This window comes from Setaria italica, chromosome IX (assembly GCF_000263155.2).
Source record: "Setaria italica strain Yugu1 chromosome IX, Setaria_italica_v2.0, whole genome shotgun sequence".
Lineage (NCBI taxonomy): Eukaryota > Viridiplantae > Streptophyta > Magnoliopsida > Poales > Poaceae > Setaria > Setaria italica.
In genome coordinates this window covers 53,637,748-53,653,654 of record NC_028458.1, presented here as the reverse complement: position 1 = coordinate 53,653,654, position 15,907 = coordinate 53,637,748, and the positions used below count along the sequence as shown (strand labels likewise).

Genomic DNA, 15,907 nt, shown 5'->3' with positions numbered 1-15,907 from the left:
GCAAGCCTAGCCCGCGGAAAACAGGACTTCATTTGCATTTCCCGAGAGCCAGGCTCGTGGTTGCTTTTTGCATGCGCCGACCTAGGCTCAGGTGACCCTCAGACAACCAATCAGCGGCAGGCTGCATCTCAAGAGCCTGGCCCGAGGCTGCTGCAGCCAACCAATCACCTCCCAAAACTCCGAGGCGGTGTTTGGGAGATTTAGCCCTCGTCACATCGAATGTTTGGATACTAATTAGAAGTATTAAACCTAGACTAATTACAAAACTAATTACACAATCTCTAGGCTAAATTGAAAGATGAATCTATTAATTAGTCCATGATTTGACAATATGTGCTACAGTAACCATTCACTAATGATGGATTAATTAGGCTTAATAGATTCGTCTCGTGATTTAGCCTAGGGGTTCTGCAATTTAGTTTTGTAATTAGCTTATGTTTAGTCCTCCTAATTAGTATCTGAATATCCGATGTGACAGGGTTAAAGTTTAGCACGCTCCACCCAAACACCCTCTCAAAAGTTCGCAGTGTCAACTTCCTCCCACGGTCCCACTCCCTCAGCTTGCAAGGGTCTGATTGGTTTCAGGATATCGGCGGAGCTTGGCTCATATCAAGCAGGATGCAGGATCCCGGCAGCCAGGCTCTCCCCATGCAACTGGTATCTGATTGGTTGAAGTCTCTATTGAGCCAGGCTAGCTAAAGAACTTGATTGGTTGCTTGGTTAACCAGTGCCCAACTACCTTTCTTGTATCTATATGCACCTTCCGAGGACTCACCGCTGCACCGTGCGAGCCTGGCTCATCTCGGGAGCCAAACTCGAGGAGTCCTTTTGCATCTCGCGGGGACAGGCTCAATGGCTAGCGCAGGCAACCAATCAACCTAAGGCTATCTGCAACGCACACCTTTAACTGGACCTGAACTGCAAATTTACTTGCCAAAGTCCCGCACCGCACACCTCTATCACAACCCCAACCCCTCCGTTTGCTACATGGCACCTCCAAACCCAGAGGCTTCCGAGACGAACGCTATCCTCTCCACGCTCTCTCTTGCACCATCCTAGAGAAACTGGAGCTCGGCAACAGCTGCGGGCAAACCGCCATGGGCGCGAGCTCCGCGGGCACCGTCGGCCGGGTCTCGGCGGCGCGGCGAGGGCCACGGGGAGCCGTGGCGCCACCCGCCGGGTGCCCACGCATGGCCCCGCGCCTCCGAGCCGCCGGCCGCCACCCACCACTTGGCACGACCTCCGCCTCCATCCCCTCCGCGGAGGTGCGCGACGGTGGCCTCCACCTCCATCCCCTCCGTTTTGCAGGTCAGTGGTGGAAGTAGAGGCCAAGACATAGGGGTTCGAAGGCGAGGGTGAGCTTGGCGGTCGGCGGCACAAGCGGCGGGGATTTCTTCAATCCCCGGCCGGAGGGGCCATGGCTGGTGCCAAGGGGTGGCGGCGGGTGGAGGTTGGGAGGTGGGGGAGGCTCGACCGGCGGCTATTTGGCAATGGTGGCCGGAGTAGTGAGGAATCGGTCGGCGGGTGGACTGCTCTATTTGCTAGAGGAAAAAGAAAGAGAAAGAAGCGTGCGGCGGTTGATTTGGGGATCGAAATAGAGGCGTCTGCACGGCAACATTTTTAATTTACTGATCTTTATAATCAAAACTATCATGTGGTACTGATCTTTATAATCAAAACTGTCATGTGGACCACATCCTTGTACACATGTGTATTTAGTTGCCGTGCGGTGCGGATAGCCTAAGGTCCTGTTTGGCAACCCACTCCTAAACTTTAGTACCTGTCACATCGGATGTTTGGATACTATTAGGAGTATTAAATATAGTCTAATTACAAAACTAATTGCACAGATAGAGTCTAATTCGCGAGACGAATTTATTAAGCCTAATTAGTCCATGATTTGACAATGTGGTGCTACAGTAACCATTTGCTAATGATGGATTAATTAGGCTTAATAGATTCGTCTCTTGAATTAGTATAGGGATTTTGCAGTTAGTTTTATAATTAGCTCATATTTAATCCTCCTAATTAGCGTCCGAACATCTGATGTAACCCTCCTAAAGTTTAGGACCTCGTATTCAAACACCCATTAAGACTGCATCCTGAGGGCCTGGTTCGCCAGCCATACGGGGAACCCCCTTCCCGTCTTCGGCACCAAGCTGCTACGGGCGCACGTACGTACTCTCCTCTTGCTCTACCACCGTGTGGTAGTACCAATGATGGTGTCCCAAACAGGCACGGACACGAGAGATCTGTACCTGCGAGGCTGCATGGACCACAACCTGTCCTGGAGTGGTGCACAGCTTGTACACAGAATCCGGCGAGCAAGCGTACGTACGTCCGGGCGTTTCCCATCCGCCCAACCCCCTCAGGCTTCGTTCGTTTTCACCGGATTGACCCGGAACGAGGTCCATTCCGGGTGGTTTGAAGTGGCCCGGTTTGAAACCAGACTTTATTGAAAGTGTTATTCGTTTTAGTCTGACCTGGAACGAAAATCGGCCTGGATTGGAATACTTCTACATTAGATGGCCCGGATTGAAACCATACCTCCTCACCCCTGGAATGAATCCTGGCCGGATTGAGTGACACGGGTGGAATCACTTAAACCGGACCTGGAAGTAATCCTGACTGGAATCCAATCCCGATAAAACGAACGAGGCCTCAGACGGTCAGGCCTGCGTGCACGGCCACGTGCAGTGCAGGCCGTCCTTGTCCGTGAATTGGATGGAGTACGGGAGGCCCAGCGCTGGGTGTTGGCTGTTGACAGCCGCCCGTATCTCGTCGCACGGATATGCTATCTGGAACGAAAATGGCTTCACGTGCTACGGCCTTCGCCACCACCTCGGGCTCTACTCATTCAGCGTGCTTCGCGATGTGCTCGAGCCAGTTCGATCATGTGCACATTTTGTCCACCTAACTTGACAATATTGAGTCGTGATTTGCTTGTAGGGGTTCAAGGGAGGGGAGCAAGTAACGACTGTTTGAACGACATGCTCCCTCCGTCCTAAAAAAGAATGCAACTATCGTTTCTTAAGGAGTCAACCAATTTCAAATTTAATCAAATTTATACAAAATAGTACTAACATTTATGGTACAAAATAAATATTAATAGATTAATCATGTAATATATTTTTATACTAAATCTATTTGGAGACATGAATGTTAGTACATTTTTGTATAAATTTGATCAAGTTTGGAACTGTTTGACTTCTCGGGAAGTAAGATTTGCATTTTTTTTGACGGAGAGAGTACGCCACATTGAATTTGGCAAAAATGTTTAATCGTCCTTTTATTTTTTGCCCAAAAACTGTACCTCGAAAGACACCATGGCGTGGAGCATCTCTAAGCTGGTGCTGTCGGTATGCTTGGTGTGTTGCAGCAAGAATGGATTCGTCGTCGGGAGTCCAAGTGTGAAGGTGACTTGGTAGAGGAGCGAGCAGATAGGAAGAGCGAGAATGATGTGGGTGAATCATGGGAAATGGCCGTGCATGCATAGACCGGAGAAAATTAGCCATTGGAGTATAGCCGTTGAAATACAGGACTGAAACTATTCATACTAGAGCTGTCACAGATAAATAGTAGTTTCAGTATAGCCATCACAACAACTTCAATACAAATAAAGTATAGTTCAATAAGATTTGGATTGTGAAATTTGACTAGTCAGCTAAAGTGCCGACAATATGGAGAGAATTTTTTTAGAGTAGATGGCCAAACTAAGGCTAATACTTGCGTTCATGACGTTGTTTTATGGATACATGGAAAAAAATAAAGATGGTTGGCCACTTTATCGCAGGAAAGAAACCCATATCCATAGTTATAAGGAAGGATGACGAGATTTTAAAAAAATTGGAAAATATCTAGATGAAACTTGCTTACAGTATCCTCTTTTCTTATATGGCAACTTCTTAATTAAAAATAAAACTGTCATTAGGAGTAGCTTAAGGCATGAAGGATGCAATTTGGAGTGTGCTGGAGATGCTCAGCACTCAGCAAGTTCAGGTGTTCAGCACCCCAACCACAAGGGCGGAGAGGAATAGACAGCCCGCCGCAACAAGCACGGCGGCCACCTGCCGCAGAAGACCATCCGTCATCCGCCTCCTGCCCCAACCGCAGGCAACGCCGCGCGCACACAGGCCAGGTGTCCGGGCGCCCCTCCAATCTACTCCCTCACTCACACGCCCCCACGCCGTACCCACCACAATGTGACGGGCGACCTTTCCAGAGCGACGCCGCAGTTCGCTGTCCGCGAGGGAGGCCAGCCAGCCATACGCTACCACACCAAATCACTCTCATCAGGCCGCGTTGCCAGCCGCTCAAGCCAAGACAGCCCCCTAATCTCCCCTGGGATCGCGGCTCGTGCTAAGCTAATCGGGGCGCCCCCAACCATCTCTCGCCAAGATCTCGACAGGACTAGCCCATGGTGAGCTGCGCCGCCGATTTTTATATTAGCTGGTCAGATTGTGTTACTCTACTGCTATGCTAGCTGGTAGCAGGTACTCACCTGATGGGACTGGGTTTGGTTTTAGTTTAGTTGAGCTTTTGATTTGTCCTCTTCGATTCTCTGGATCAACCTACCATGGTGAGCATCGCCTTTTCTCTCTTCGTTTTTTCATTTTTATCGTTGCTTGCAAGGTATGTCCGATTCTTGCTGAATTCTTTGGCCTTGTTACGAATCTACGGCTGAGCTTGAGCTGTGTTGCTGGAGGTTCTCCAGCTCTCCAGTTCCGGTTGCTCCATTTTTTGTGGCTGTGATGGAGCGGGTCGTTAGGCAATGATAAGCTGTTGAGTTTGCTTGCTGGTTTCTGCTTGGTAGCTCCCTGATTTGAGTGTAGGGCGACGTTAATTCAGGAATGAAATCTGGTTGGTTAAATGTTGCTAATAAACTGTTTCTTTCCTGGGGAGTTTCCAGCTCCCAATTTCATTTGCTGCTACTGTGCCTTTCTTAATTTGACATGCAGATCATCCTGTTATTTCCAGAAATTCCAACAGCTACAAATTTGCCGTCTAATTTTTGCACTTTTTGGGCTCAATTCGTTTCATTTTGGCTGCAGCGCGTGTCAGCTGGAGTAGATAAGGGGCGCCATGGGTATGAGGAGCAGGCACCCAAAGGCGTTAGGTCTCCGCTGCTATCCGGCAAGCCACAGGTCCTTAACCCTGGTACTGTGGAGCCTAGCAGCGCTGGTTGTCGTTGTGAATTTCCATCTTATCATCATTCATAAGGAGGAGGATGAGAGTATGAGTACACATGAGATCCGTCGATCGATTATGAGGGAACTGGAAGCAGTGGAGGAGGAGAAGTTCCGGTTATCGCCTCCCCGGAGCCGAAGGAATCCCCGGGCTGTGCGGCGCAAGGGCGAGAGGAAGCCACCTACAGTAGTGGATGAGTTCTTGGATGAATCTTCTGCAGTGCATGATATGTTCTTCCCAGAATCGAACATGGCTGTAGATCCAATCAATGGTCGGAATGACAGCATGTACTTCTATTACCCAGGGAGAGTTTGGCTTGATACTGATGGCAAACCTATCCAAGCCCACGGAGGAGGTGTACTGTATGACAAGAAGACCAAGACCTATTTCTGGTATGGGGAGAATAAGGATGGCAAAACCTACAAAGCTCACAGCAAGGGAGCAGACCGGGTGAGTTGTACTATTCTGATGCTGTTAACACCATTTATGTTCAGAGACTTGTGGTATGTGGCTGCAGAAGCACTTAATTCAAATGTTTCAACTAATGTCACATTCCTCTGTAAAACTCAAAGGTACTAGCTCCCACATAGGCGAATGTGATTGCGTGAGATTTATACCAGATTGTATACACTGTACTTCACACTCCATTTTTACTTTTTTAGAGTTGCGGCATATAGTACATGTAGAAACCAAATCGATTGAGTTTCTTTTTTCATGCACCGCACTTGATCAGAGCAGGCTCATGTAGATGCACTGGTGCTAGAAATGTGAAGAACAATGATGGGGAAACATCAACTTCCCCCCATTTTAGAACTTTCTTGTAGGAATTTGTTGCAGCATTATCCTAAACCAATGCCTTGCTCCAAGATTAACTAATCATATCATTGGAGTAATTTTTTCTTTTTAATAAACCATCATAGAAATTGCTAAAACTTAAAAACTACTATGTACAACACCTAAAAATACTATTTTCCAAGAGAAAGTTTAGTTTCTCTAAATGTGACTGAACATTTCAGTACATGTGTAGCAGTGTGTGCTAATGCATACATCTAATTTTACAGACCTTTTAGATTCTGTTGGTGAGGCCAAATTGCTAGGGAACATGTTGGAAGTTATGATCTGTTGGGAAGGTAAGAAAATTGACTGGGCTTGTTCAAGACGGATCACTTGGTGTGTAGAGATGAAAAGCTAGTAACAATTTAAACAGTTTATTCATATGAAATTGGTCTGGGCTCCAAAATTTTCCTTGCCCACAAACTTATATTCATTATATTCTAGTGGTTTTGAATCATAGTATGGCAAATTGCATCAATGAAATAGAAGTAGATTTGGGTTCGGGTTCACATAATACCAAAGGAAGAATTACCTTGCGTTGCAGGCTGTTGTCATGCAAGTAGCAAGCTAATAGCTTTTATTTTATCAGAACTGAAAAAAGAACTTAAGCTTCAGATAATAAATTAGACACACATGCGTGCGTGCATCCCATTAGATATGCACACCAATTGCGATATATTTGGGAAGTGCGTTATGCCAGTGTGATTGCAGTTCTTTCATACCCAATATACGTTCACACCAACGGCAATGGCAATGTCAATGTATTGGGAGGTGCAGTGTCCTGTATGATTGCAGTTCTATCATTGGTTCAATCTAAAGTGTCTGTGATAGGGTAAAAGCATATGATGCTACCAACAACCAGGAAATGCCTTTTAATTTCTATTTTATACTAATGACCTCTTCTAGACAGCAAAAAAAATATTTGGTGGTTACTATGAATTGGTGGAGGCATTTCTTAGTTCAGTAAGGATTCCCTGGATAGACTTCAACTTGATTATTCTAATGTAATGAATACCAACTTTGGGTGGACTGTGGGCCTGTGGCAACCATTAGAGTTCACTAAATTTTGCAATAACCAAAAACACAGAACTATGTACTATGCTACTGACAAACTGAAGTGATGTTTCAGCAACAGAACTTTATAGATGCAACTACTGTTACTTTATTAGTACTTCAAGTGATTGTCTGTTTTGCCCACTTTCCTCTTTAGCAGTGTCTTTATCATCTCTAACCACTAACTAGGACAAATAATTTTCCAGGTTGACATCGTTGGAGTAAGTTGCTATTCTTCAAAGGACCTATGGACGTGGAAAAATGAAGGAGTTGTCCTCCGTGGTGAGGAAAAGAATGTAACACATGATCTCCACAAATCCAATGTCCTAGAGAGGCCCAAGGTGATATACAATGACTGGACTGGCAAATATGTGATGTGGATGCACATAGATGATGCTAACTACACTAAAGCTTCAGTTGGTGTGGCTGTCAGTGATTCCCCAACTGGTCCATTCACTTATCTCTACAGCAAGCGCCCACATGACTGCGAAAGTAGAGACATGACCATATTCAAGGATGATGATGGGAAGGCCTACCTGATATACTCTTCTGAGGACAACAGTGAGCTCCACATCGGTCCGCTAACAGATGACTACCTTGATGTCACTGATGTTATGCGGAGGTTTCTCATTGCACAGCACCGAGAAGCTCCTGCGCTTTTCAAGCACGAAGGCACCTACTATATGGTAACCTCTGGCTGCACAGGCTGGGCGCCAAACACTGCACTGGCTCACGCTGCAACTTCAGTAATGGGACCTTGGGAAACACTAGGGAACCCCTGCGTGGGAGGAAATGAGGTCTTCAGATCAACAACATTCTTCTCCCAGAGCACATTCGTGCTGCCAGTTCCAGGACTACCAGGTTCATTCATCTTCATGGCTGATCGGTGGAACCCGTCCGACCTGAGAGATTCTCGGTACGTCTGGCTACCTCTGACGATAGGGGGAGTCCCTGATGAAGCTGCAGATTACAGCTTCATGTTCCCTCTCTGGTCCCGAGTGTCCATTTACTGGCACAAGCAGTGGCGTCTCCCCGAGGGGTGGAGGGATTCATGAAAGCTCAAAGTTTCTTAAAACAGTTGAAGTTCTTATACACCGTTACATTGATAGATACTATCAAAGTATTGACATTTGACACATTGGGCTGCGTTGTATAGATCAGATGTAGATGCAGAGTCTGTAAATGTGCAGTTGAGTTTGGACTAAAAATCAGATAAAAGTATGTGGCCTTTTGGGCGAGCTGTGGTGTTTGATCCACTCGTCTTAGTTTCAGAATAATCTGGCTGCACCTTCGGTGTTACTCGTCTTACTGTCTTAGTATCGTTTTCCGTGGTCTCGTTTGAAATTTGTGTTGATGGCTGTGGAGCTGGTGCAGCGCCAGCCCTATTTGAGCAATGCGCTGTGGATCTGGTAATTCTTGTAGTTCTGTCACCCAGACGCATCCTTTGTGCATCTCTGAAGGTTCCCTAGCTGAGTTGGTTAGTGGAACCGAGTGGCACTCTTCGGGTCCTGGGTTCGACTTCCCGTGGGAGCGAATTTCAGGCTGGGGTTAAAAAAACCTCCTCGTCTATCCCACACACTCCCCGTGGGAGCGAATTTCAGGCTGGGGTTAAAAAAACCTCCTCGTCTATCCCACACCAAAGCATGCTGCAAGGCCCGGCCTAGGCTCACGCTGGCGCAGGTGCCGCCATGTAAGGGTGGGGTAGGGGTTCGGGGGGTTTTCTTGGCCTGCGTGAGAAGGTCTTTCTTCTTGAGCCAAATGCCCGGGGGCCGTCTTACCCCCCGTAGGTCAAGTTTTATAATTTGCAAAAACATACGAAACATTTTGCGTTTCTTTTTTATACCGTCCATGGCTGCCGACGCCAGAAAGGCGATGGAGCTGTTCTTATCCGTAGGGGTGTTTCGCCAGAAAGGCGATGGAGCTGTTCTTATCCATAGGGGTATTTGATTCTGAGTTAAAAGTTTAGTCTGTGTCACATCGAAGGTTTGGAGGCTAATTAGGAGGATTAAATATAAGTTAATTATAAACTAATTACACAGATGAAAGGGCTTAAACGGCGAGACGAATCTATTAAACCTAATCAATCCATCATTAGCAAATGGTTACTGTAGCAGCGCATTGTCAAATCATGGACTAATTAGGTTTAATAGATTCGTCTCGCCGTTTAGCCTCCATCTGTGCAATGGGTTTTTTAAATAGTCTTGTATTTAATACTCTTAACTAGTATCTAAATATTCGATGTGACAATGGCTAAAGTTTAGCTCGGGGATCCGAACACCCCCGTAGTTCAAATCAAGGAGATCACGAAGTCCAGGATTGGCGACGGGCGAGATCTGATCGAATCCGTTGCGAACTTGCAGTCAGCTGATTAGCTACGTGATCGGTTCGCAGTCAACGGCCCCCGCACGTCAACTCCAGAAGACAACAACGCCGTAAGATATGAGGACGGCCCCCGGGCGCGACACGTGTCTAGCGCCGCAACAAAAACACCACACGGGTCCACACATGATTTTACGCTCGCCGTTTCATCAGGGAACAAAATGAAAATTTTTAAACCTCCTGTTTAAGTAGGAGTATTTATCTCCAACTGTTTTTATTTATTTCCCGAGAAAATTCTCTCTCACTCTCTCTCTCTGGTCATTCTACGATTTTTTTCCTTTTATTATTTTACAGATGCCATAATAAATATCTCGCCCAACAGACTTCCCGACCCCTTCCCTCGCCTTCGCTGGTTCGTTTGGTTAGGGCGCACGAGGGGCGATCTCTCTCGCGGCGAAGCAAAGCCACCACCAGCTACCGGCCATGGTCGGGGGAAGCATCCGCGCGGCCGCCAAGGCCGCGATGATCGGCGGCTACCGCTCCGCCGCGTACATGCGGCGCGCCGTCATCCCGTCGTCCAACTCCTCCTCTTCCTCGTCGGCCGCCGACAACCGGAAGGCGTCCACGTTGGTAGCGGACGACTGGGTCATCCCGGACCGCGAGGTGTTCGGCCCCGTGCCCACCCACGAGGAGGCCATGGCCGCCACGCTCGATCTCAGCGAGGCCTTCGAGATGTGCGTGCTCTCGCTTTGCTTACGTTCACTCGCTCTTTTCAGTTTTCCTGGCCTCCTGCCTTTTCGATCTCTGAACTTTTTTTTCGGCGATCGCTTTACTTTTTTTTTCGATCTCTTAACCAAAATTGTAAAAAAACCGTAGGCGATCTGATTAAATGTTTACTCCACTCTGTTATAACAAACAACAGTACTAATACTTCCGATGTTCCTTGGCACGGAGCGTTACAAATTGTTGTGAATTACGCAAGTTTAGTCATTAGCTAATAATGCCTATTGGTAAGTTTCTTCAATGTAGAAAAGGATATGGTTTTTGCTTCTTGGTAGCACAAGTAATCAAATTCTCTTCTGGTAGATTGCACTTCGTTATAAAATAAAAAAATTGTTAGTTAGCCACCCTCTCATGTTTACGTAGACATGATCAGTACATATACCTTTTGTTACCGAACAATGATTTCAAGTTTGTTAAGGGTTTCATGGGAAACAAAAGAGTTTACATACAGAAGAGTTTTAGTTAGAAATGTTAACTCAAATCCAATGAAGATAAACCATGATTAGATTCCACAAAGAAGAGCCTTACATGTTCTTTTGTTCTTTCTTTTATTTTTTCTCGAACTAAGCAGGAGAGCTATGTATCATTTCATTACATTAAGGTAGAAAAAGAGTACATGAGTCAAGATAGACCCACTCGAGTACAAGAGCATCACACACACCCACGTACCAAAAGTTCTTTTGTTCTTTCAGTAATTTTCTTCTACCTTTAGCTTAATTTATTTTTTGTATTTGTGGTATTTATTTTTGAACATCCCTTTTCCTGAAATTGAACTGATAAGTCATGTTTCGTGTAACCAGTGCTAAGGCTGAATCTCACACTGCTGACCTCGATACTCCGAAGAAGCATTTCTCAATTACTGACCAGGATAATCATGCAAAGGTTGCTCAACAAATTGCACTTCCACAATCTGTTGAGTCTGAAACACCCCAGGTCGTTGTTCATTCAGAAACATCTAAGAAAGAAGATAACTACGAAAATTTACTCGCTGCCTCTGGAACTCCTGGACGTGTTGTGCAAGCATTCACATTGCTACATGAGAACCCTGAAGCTCAGGTTTGTCTCTCTGATCTTGTATAGCAAATGCCAAGACATATCCTCCTCCTTTGTGTTTGTTCCTTTCTCACGTTACCATCATCAGGCTTTACTTGTATTTATTCTTTTCATGAGGTTTATTTTGTCGTGGAGAGATCAAAAGAGAGAGACTTATTTCTGCACGACCTTTAATTTGTTGCTTGCAGGATGTTGTTGCCTCACTTGCTTCTGATAAGAATGTTTGGGATGCTGTGATGAAGAACGAGAAGGTTTTGAAGTTCTATAAGACATATGAGTCGAGTAAGCATTGATATCAACATCATTCTTCAGTTTAGATTCATCAACTCTCTATAGCACAGCTTCTATTTTGAACTTTTGCCTTCCCATTTTACAGAGCTCAGCCAGTGCTCTAGTGCAGCTTCAAGCGTTTCTGGGGATGAGGCGGAGGATGGTGATGCAGCTAGCGTGCAAAGCACTGACCTCCGTCCAAGCACTGGCGAATCGGTCAAGGATTACTTGGAGAAAATTAGGGCACTGGTGTTCGAGATGGTGACCAATCTGTCAAACATGATGCAAGATCTCGTCGCAACCTCGGACGAGGGCCGCTGCAAGGGGAAGATCAAGACTCTGATCATGAGCTCCAGCAAAGATTTTCCGAGCGCGCCATCAGCCTTTGTGCTCTTGGCCATTGCGTCCATCATGGTAGTTTTGCTTAAGCGTGCTTAGGTCAGTCAAATAGAATAGATAAAAGGAAACTTTCCATACATGTTAGAGTGGTTGTTTGGCACTTCACTTTTGTAACATTTTTTTCAGCTTATGCGGGGCTTAATCTTCCTAGTTCAACAAGTGGTTGACTTATAGTGTACATCTGTTCGCAAGACAAGATTTTTTTTCACCGAGTTGCTTCTACAGGGTATTTTGATTATCTGATATGTAATTATGTTGCATGATGTCTGCCAGTTAGACGGTACAACATTGCGGTATCGAGTTTTACTGAGTTGTGGGTTGGGCATCGCCAAGCTGCAGCTTCATGCAGAACTCGCATTTCAGCGAAACATTAATCGTAGGCTCGTAGGATGGTATCCCCGTATAACGAGGATATACAAAAAAAACCTGCACAATTATAAGTTCAGCCGTCCTGCAGTACATAGACTGGTGCAAACCACATTAACTTCTATTAAGGGTTCGACTCAAGTTCGTATACGAATTTGTGAGAAAAAGAGCTGCTAAGTTGAAGAAATCTCACTGTTTTCGACACTTGGAGATTTTGAAGTAACTTTGATTTGCTACTGATTTTGATTCTAATTTTTGAACCTCTTCCACTCCAAACTAGCAAAAGTGGTAATAAGAAAAGTTGTTAGAAATGAAAAGTTTTACAACTCCTAGTTTGACAAAATTTTACGTTCTTATATAAATTTCATGTTTTTGAATTAACCCCAAATTTGAGCTTTTAAGGGCAAAATTGACTTTTTACCTACTAGATTTAGTGCTAAAGCCTCCTAATCAACCTTAACCAAGTTTAATTAGCTAGAGTTGTTACAAGCTAGTGACCGTGGTGGCGGCGACGTGGTGGTGGTGGGGTTGTTTTTTTATTTTTTTCAAAAAGTCTTTGCCGAGTGTCGGTTTAGCACTCGGCAAAGTTTTTGCCGAGTGCTGATAAAAAATACTCGGTCTATCTTTGCCAAGTGGCGTTTGCACTCGACAAAGTTACTGTGAGTCTCCTCTAAAAAAAGGTAATGTTCGACAATATTCCACTGCGATGAATAATTTAGCAAAAATTTATATTAGTTTTTGTATTACTTCGTACCTTGTATTTTACAATTGGTTGATGACTGGTCTAGACCCTATAAACTTGGGATTATTATGAATTTATCATTTTGTTGTTAATGGATGTGGGATACTCATGGACGCATTATGTATGGTATGGAGTATAGGCATGGTGTAATACTGTAGCATATTATTATACTTATATGTGTATAGCATTAAAATAGCCTTTGGCCCAACGGTACTACCTTGTAAATAAATAGTTCTAGTACAGTGCTGAGTGCTTATAATGAAAGAATGTTGGGCCAATGAGGTCTCCACCAATAATACATGCCAGCTAGCTCATTGGAGTGCCGCATCATATTTTTATCTAGTTGGAGGAGATAGAAGGGGGGGGGGGAGAAAGATGAGTTATCTCTTGATCAAAAAATAATCTTATGCACATATTTTTAGATTATGTGAGTGTAATATGGACGTCTCAGCACTGCACAGTGAAAAACATCACAACTAGCTCTTTGGGCACCCGCAATGATTATAGAGAGCAGCTTTATATAACCTTGTCCACATCAGCACTGCCCTCCCACAGATGTATTCCAAAGTTTAGTGTACCTCACAAGATATTTTTAATCACACCTTCTCTCTCACCTCATCTCAGATCTCCCGTGCTCTCCGTCCTTCGTCGGCAACCCCGTTCCGCCCCAGCACCATTTCCGCACGCCACCCCTTCTCCGCTTGGGCCGGCCCTCGTCTCCGCGCGCGCCAGTGGCCTGCGCTCCACCGGCGCTGCGCCGCTGCCGTGACCTGCGAGCTTGAGTTCCACCGGGAAGCAGCCCGGGGCGGCGGGGCACTTAGCTGCGCGGCCGGGGGCGGTTGCGAGTGCGGCAGCGACACGGAGGGGACGGCCCCGGTGGCCGCACTCTGACCACGGCTTGTGACGGCGGCCCGAGACCGTGCCCTGCGCTGAAGTGCGCGACGGTGGTCGCGTCTCCTGCTCGTGCCCTGCCCCGCGCTCGCTGCCTTGCTGCACGTCCCCGCCCGCGACTCACCGCACCGAGATCCTCCACCTACATGCCCGACCCGGCCCAGCCCGTTCGCAGCTGTGCTGTTCGTGGTCTTTGTCGATCGTAAGTGGAGCGTTGATCTGGGCACCATCACCGTGCAGCTGTTGATCGGCGTGAAGAGCAGGCCATCGTCACCGTCCGGGCCATGTCGAGGCCAAGCTCCGGCCCGACAGAGGTTGTCGTGCCACCCACGGCGAAGCCTCCACCCCGATCGGATCCCCGCGGCAGCGACATGCTGCTGGTCGCTGGGTCGCTTGTTCTCTCGCTCGGCGTGGTCGTGTAGGGTGGGGTTGTGGTAGGGCCCACATGACGTAGAATCGCGTGCTAGCGGCACTCGCTACGTGAAGCCACGTTTCTCTCTCCTGTCATTTTTTTATCCTCAAATGTTGATGTGGCTCTGAGTGCCTAACGGCACGTTACGGTGCCCTTGTGTGAAGAGCTAAGCTCGCATATCTCCCGATGCCCACCTCTCACTTGGGCTAACTTACTTTTCTCTCTCTTTCTCATTAAGCTAGCAGCCAGGGGCGGATCCCGGGGGCAGCCCAGGGCTAGGGAGGCTGCAGCCCCCCCGAGAGCCCGATTTTACCTCTAAAATACTGTAGACAAAGCCTCAAATCACCATTAATTTCTAGCTCTAGATCTTAATCTCTACTATTTAGTCCCCCCTCCCCCCCGAGGTGTTTATCCTAGTTCCGCCCCTGCTAGCAGCTATCTCAAACTGTTGGAGTAGCTCTATACAGATCTACTTATGTTTGAGTTATGTGACTATTAGGTGGGTTGTCTCTTGCACCATTCTTTACCTATTATTAAAGCAAGTAACGTTTCTGCCTGGATTTTTCGTCCGTCGGGCTATTTTTCAAAAAAACCCCTGACATTTCGTGATATCAACCCGCAGTCCCGGGGTCGGATGCGCCCGACCCCTTGAGGGTGGAACTCCGCCTCGCTCCTCGGAGGACGGCGGGATGTCGTCGGTGGACATGAGGACCTCCTGGAGGTGATGGCCGCGCCGTCGTGGCTGTGGCCATTCTCGACGGGCGAGAGCCTCCTCCTGGAAGTGGAGGAGGAGGAGACGTTCAAAGTCAACCAGTCGAGTTCGACTACGCGTCGGATTCGACTTCGCCTTGGACTACTCCAACGTTCCGCTCAGGGGTCGAACACTCCCGACCTTAGGACTCAGGGTCGGGCGAGGCGGAGCTTCACTCGGGGTCGGGCGAGGTGGAGTTCCACCCTCAAGGTGGTCGGGCGCATCCGACCCCGGGACCAAGGGGTCGGGCGCATCCGACCCCGGGACCAAGGGGTCGGGCGCATCCGACCCCGGGAAAAAGGGTCGGGCGAGGCGGAGTTCCACCCTCAAGGGGTCGGGCGCATCCGACCCCGGGACCAAGGCTCGGGCGTATACTCAAAATTGGATTGTGGGTTGATATCACGAAATATCAGGGATTTTTTTGAAAAATAGCCTCGGACTACTCCAACGTTCCGCTCAGGGGTCGGACACTCCCGACCCCAGGACTCAGGGTCGGGCGAGGCGGAGCTTCACTCGGGGTCGGGTGAGGCGGAGTTCCACCCTCAAGGGGTCGGGCGCATCCGACCCCGGGACCAAGGGTCGGGCGAGGCGGAGTTCCACCCTCAAGGGGTCGGGCGCATCCGACCCCGGGACTGCGGGTTGATATCATGAAATGTCAGGGGTTTTTTTAAAAAATAGCCCGACGGACGAAAAATCCAGGCAGAAACGTTACTTGCTTTAATAATAGGTAAAAATATATACATGTTAGCACGTATTAATTTTTTTGTTCGATTTTAGGAGGTTGGATGTGTTACTTTTGTATTATTACTATTTTTTTAAGGAAATTTACTTCCCTGGAGAACCCGAG

The 15,907-nt window shown here is 47.2% G+C and overlaps 2 protein-coding genes across 3 annotated transcripts; both read left to right on the top strand.

Moving 5' to 3' along the window:
• The first annotated feature begins 4,140 nt into the window (after positions 1-4,140).
• On the top strand, positions 4,141-8,382 carry LOC101783638. Of its 2 annotated transcripts, none has more exons than XM_004985256.3 (3): positions 4,141-4,420; positions 5,052-5,637; positions 7,281-8,382. In XM_004985256.3, the coding sequence occupies exons 2-3, from the start codon at positions 5,083-5,085 to the stop codon at positions 8,127-8,129; spliced, it is 1,404 nt and encodes a 467-aa protein (XP_004985313.1). In that variant the 5' UTR covers positions 4,141-4,420; positions 5,052-5,082; the 3' UTR covers positions 8,130-8,382. The 2 variants fall into 2 exon arrangements, with proteins under 2 accessions (XP_004985313.1, XP_004985314.1); XM_004985257.4 differs by lacking the exon at positions 4,141-4,420 and adding an exon at positions 4,430-4,579.
• Positions 8,383-9,793: 1,411 nt separating this feature from the next.
• Positions 9,794-12,120, top strand: LOC101783230. The gene is made up of 4 exons (XM_004985255.3): positions 9,794-10,127; positions 10,977-11,232; positions 11,418-11,511; positions 11,606-12,120. The coding sequence occupies exons 1-4, from the start codon at positions 9,877-9,879 to the stop codon at positions 11,935-11,937; spliced, it is 933 nt and encodes a 310-aa protein (XP_004985312.1). The 5' UTR covers positions 9,794-9,876; the 3' UTR covers positions 11,938-12,120.
• Positions 12,121-15,907: the final 3,787 nt, after the last annotated feature.

Coding starts and splice junctions, on each gene's coding strand:
- LOC101783638 (XM_004985256.3), top strand. CDS start 5,083: ATGGGTATGAGGAGCAGGCACCCAAAGGCGTTAGGTCTCCGCTGCTAT. Junction 5,638..7,280: donor ACAGCAAGGGAGCAGACCGG/GTGAGTTGTACT, acceptor ATAATTTTCCAG/GTTGACATCGTTGGAGTAAG.
- LOC101783230 (XM_004985255.3), top strand. CDS start 9,877: ATGGTCGGGGGAAGCATCCGCGCGGCCGCCAAGGCCGCGATGATCGGC. Junction 11,233..11,417: donor ATGAGAACCCTGAAGCTCAG/GTTTGTCTCTCT, acceptor TGTTGCTTGCAG/GATGTTGTTGCCTCACTTGC. Junction 11,512..11,605: donor CTATAAGACATATGAGTCGA/GTAAGCATTGAT, acceptor CCCATTTTACAG/AGCTCAGCCAGTGCTCTAGT.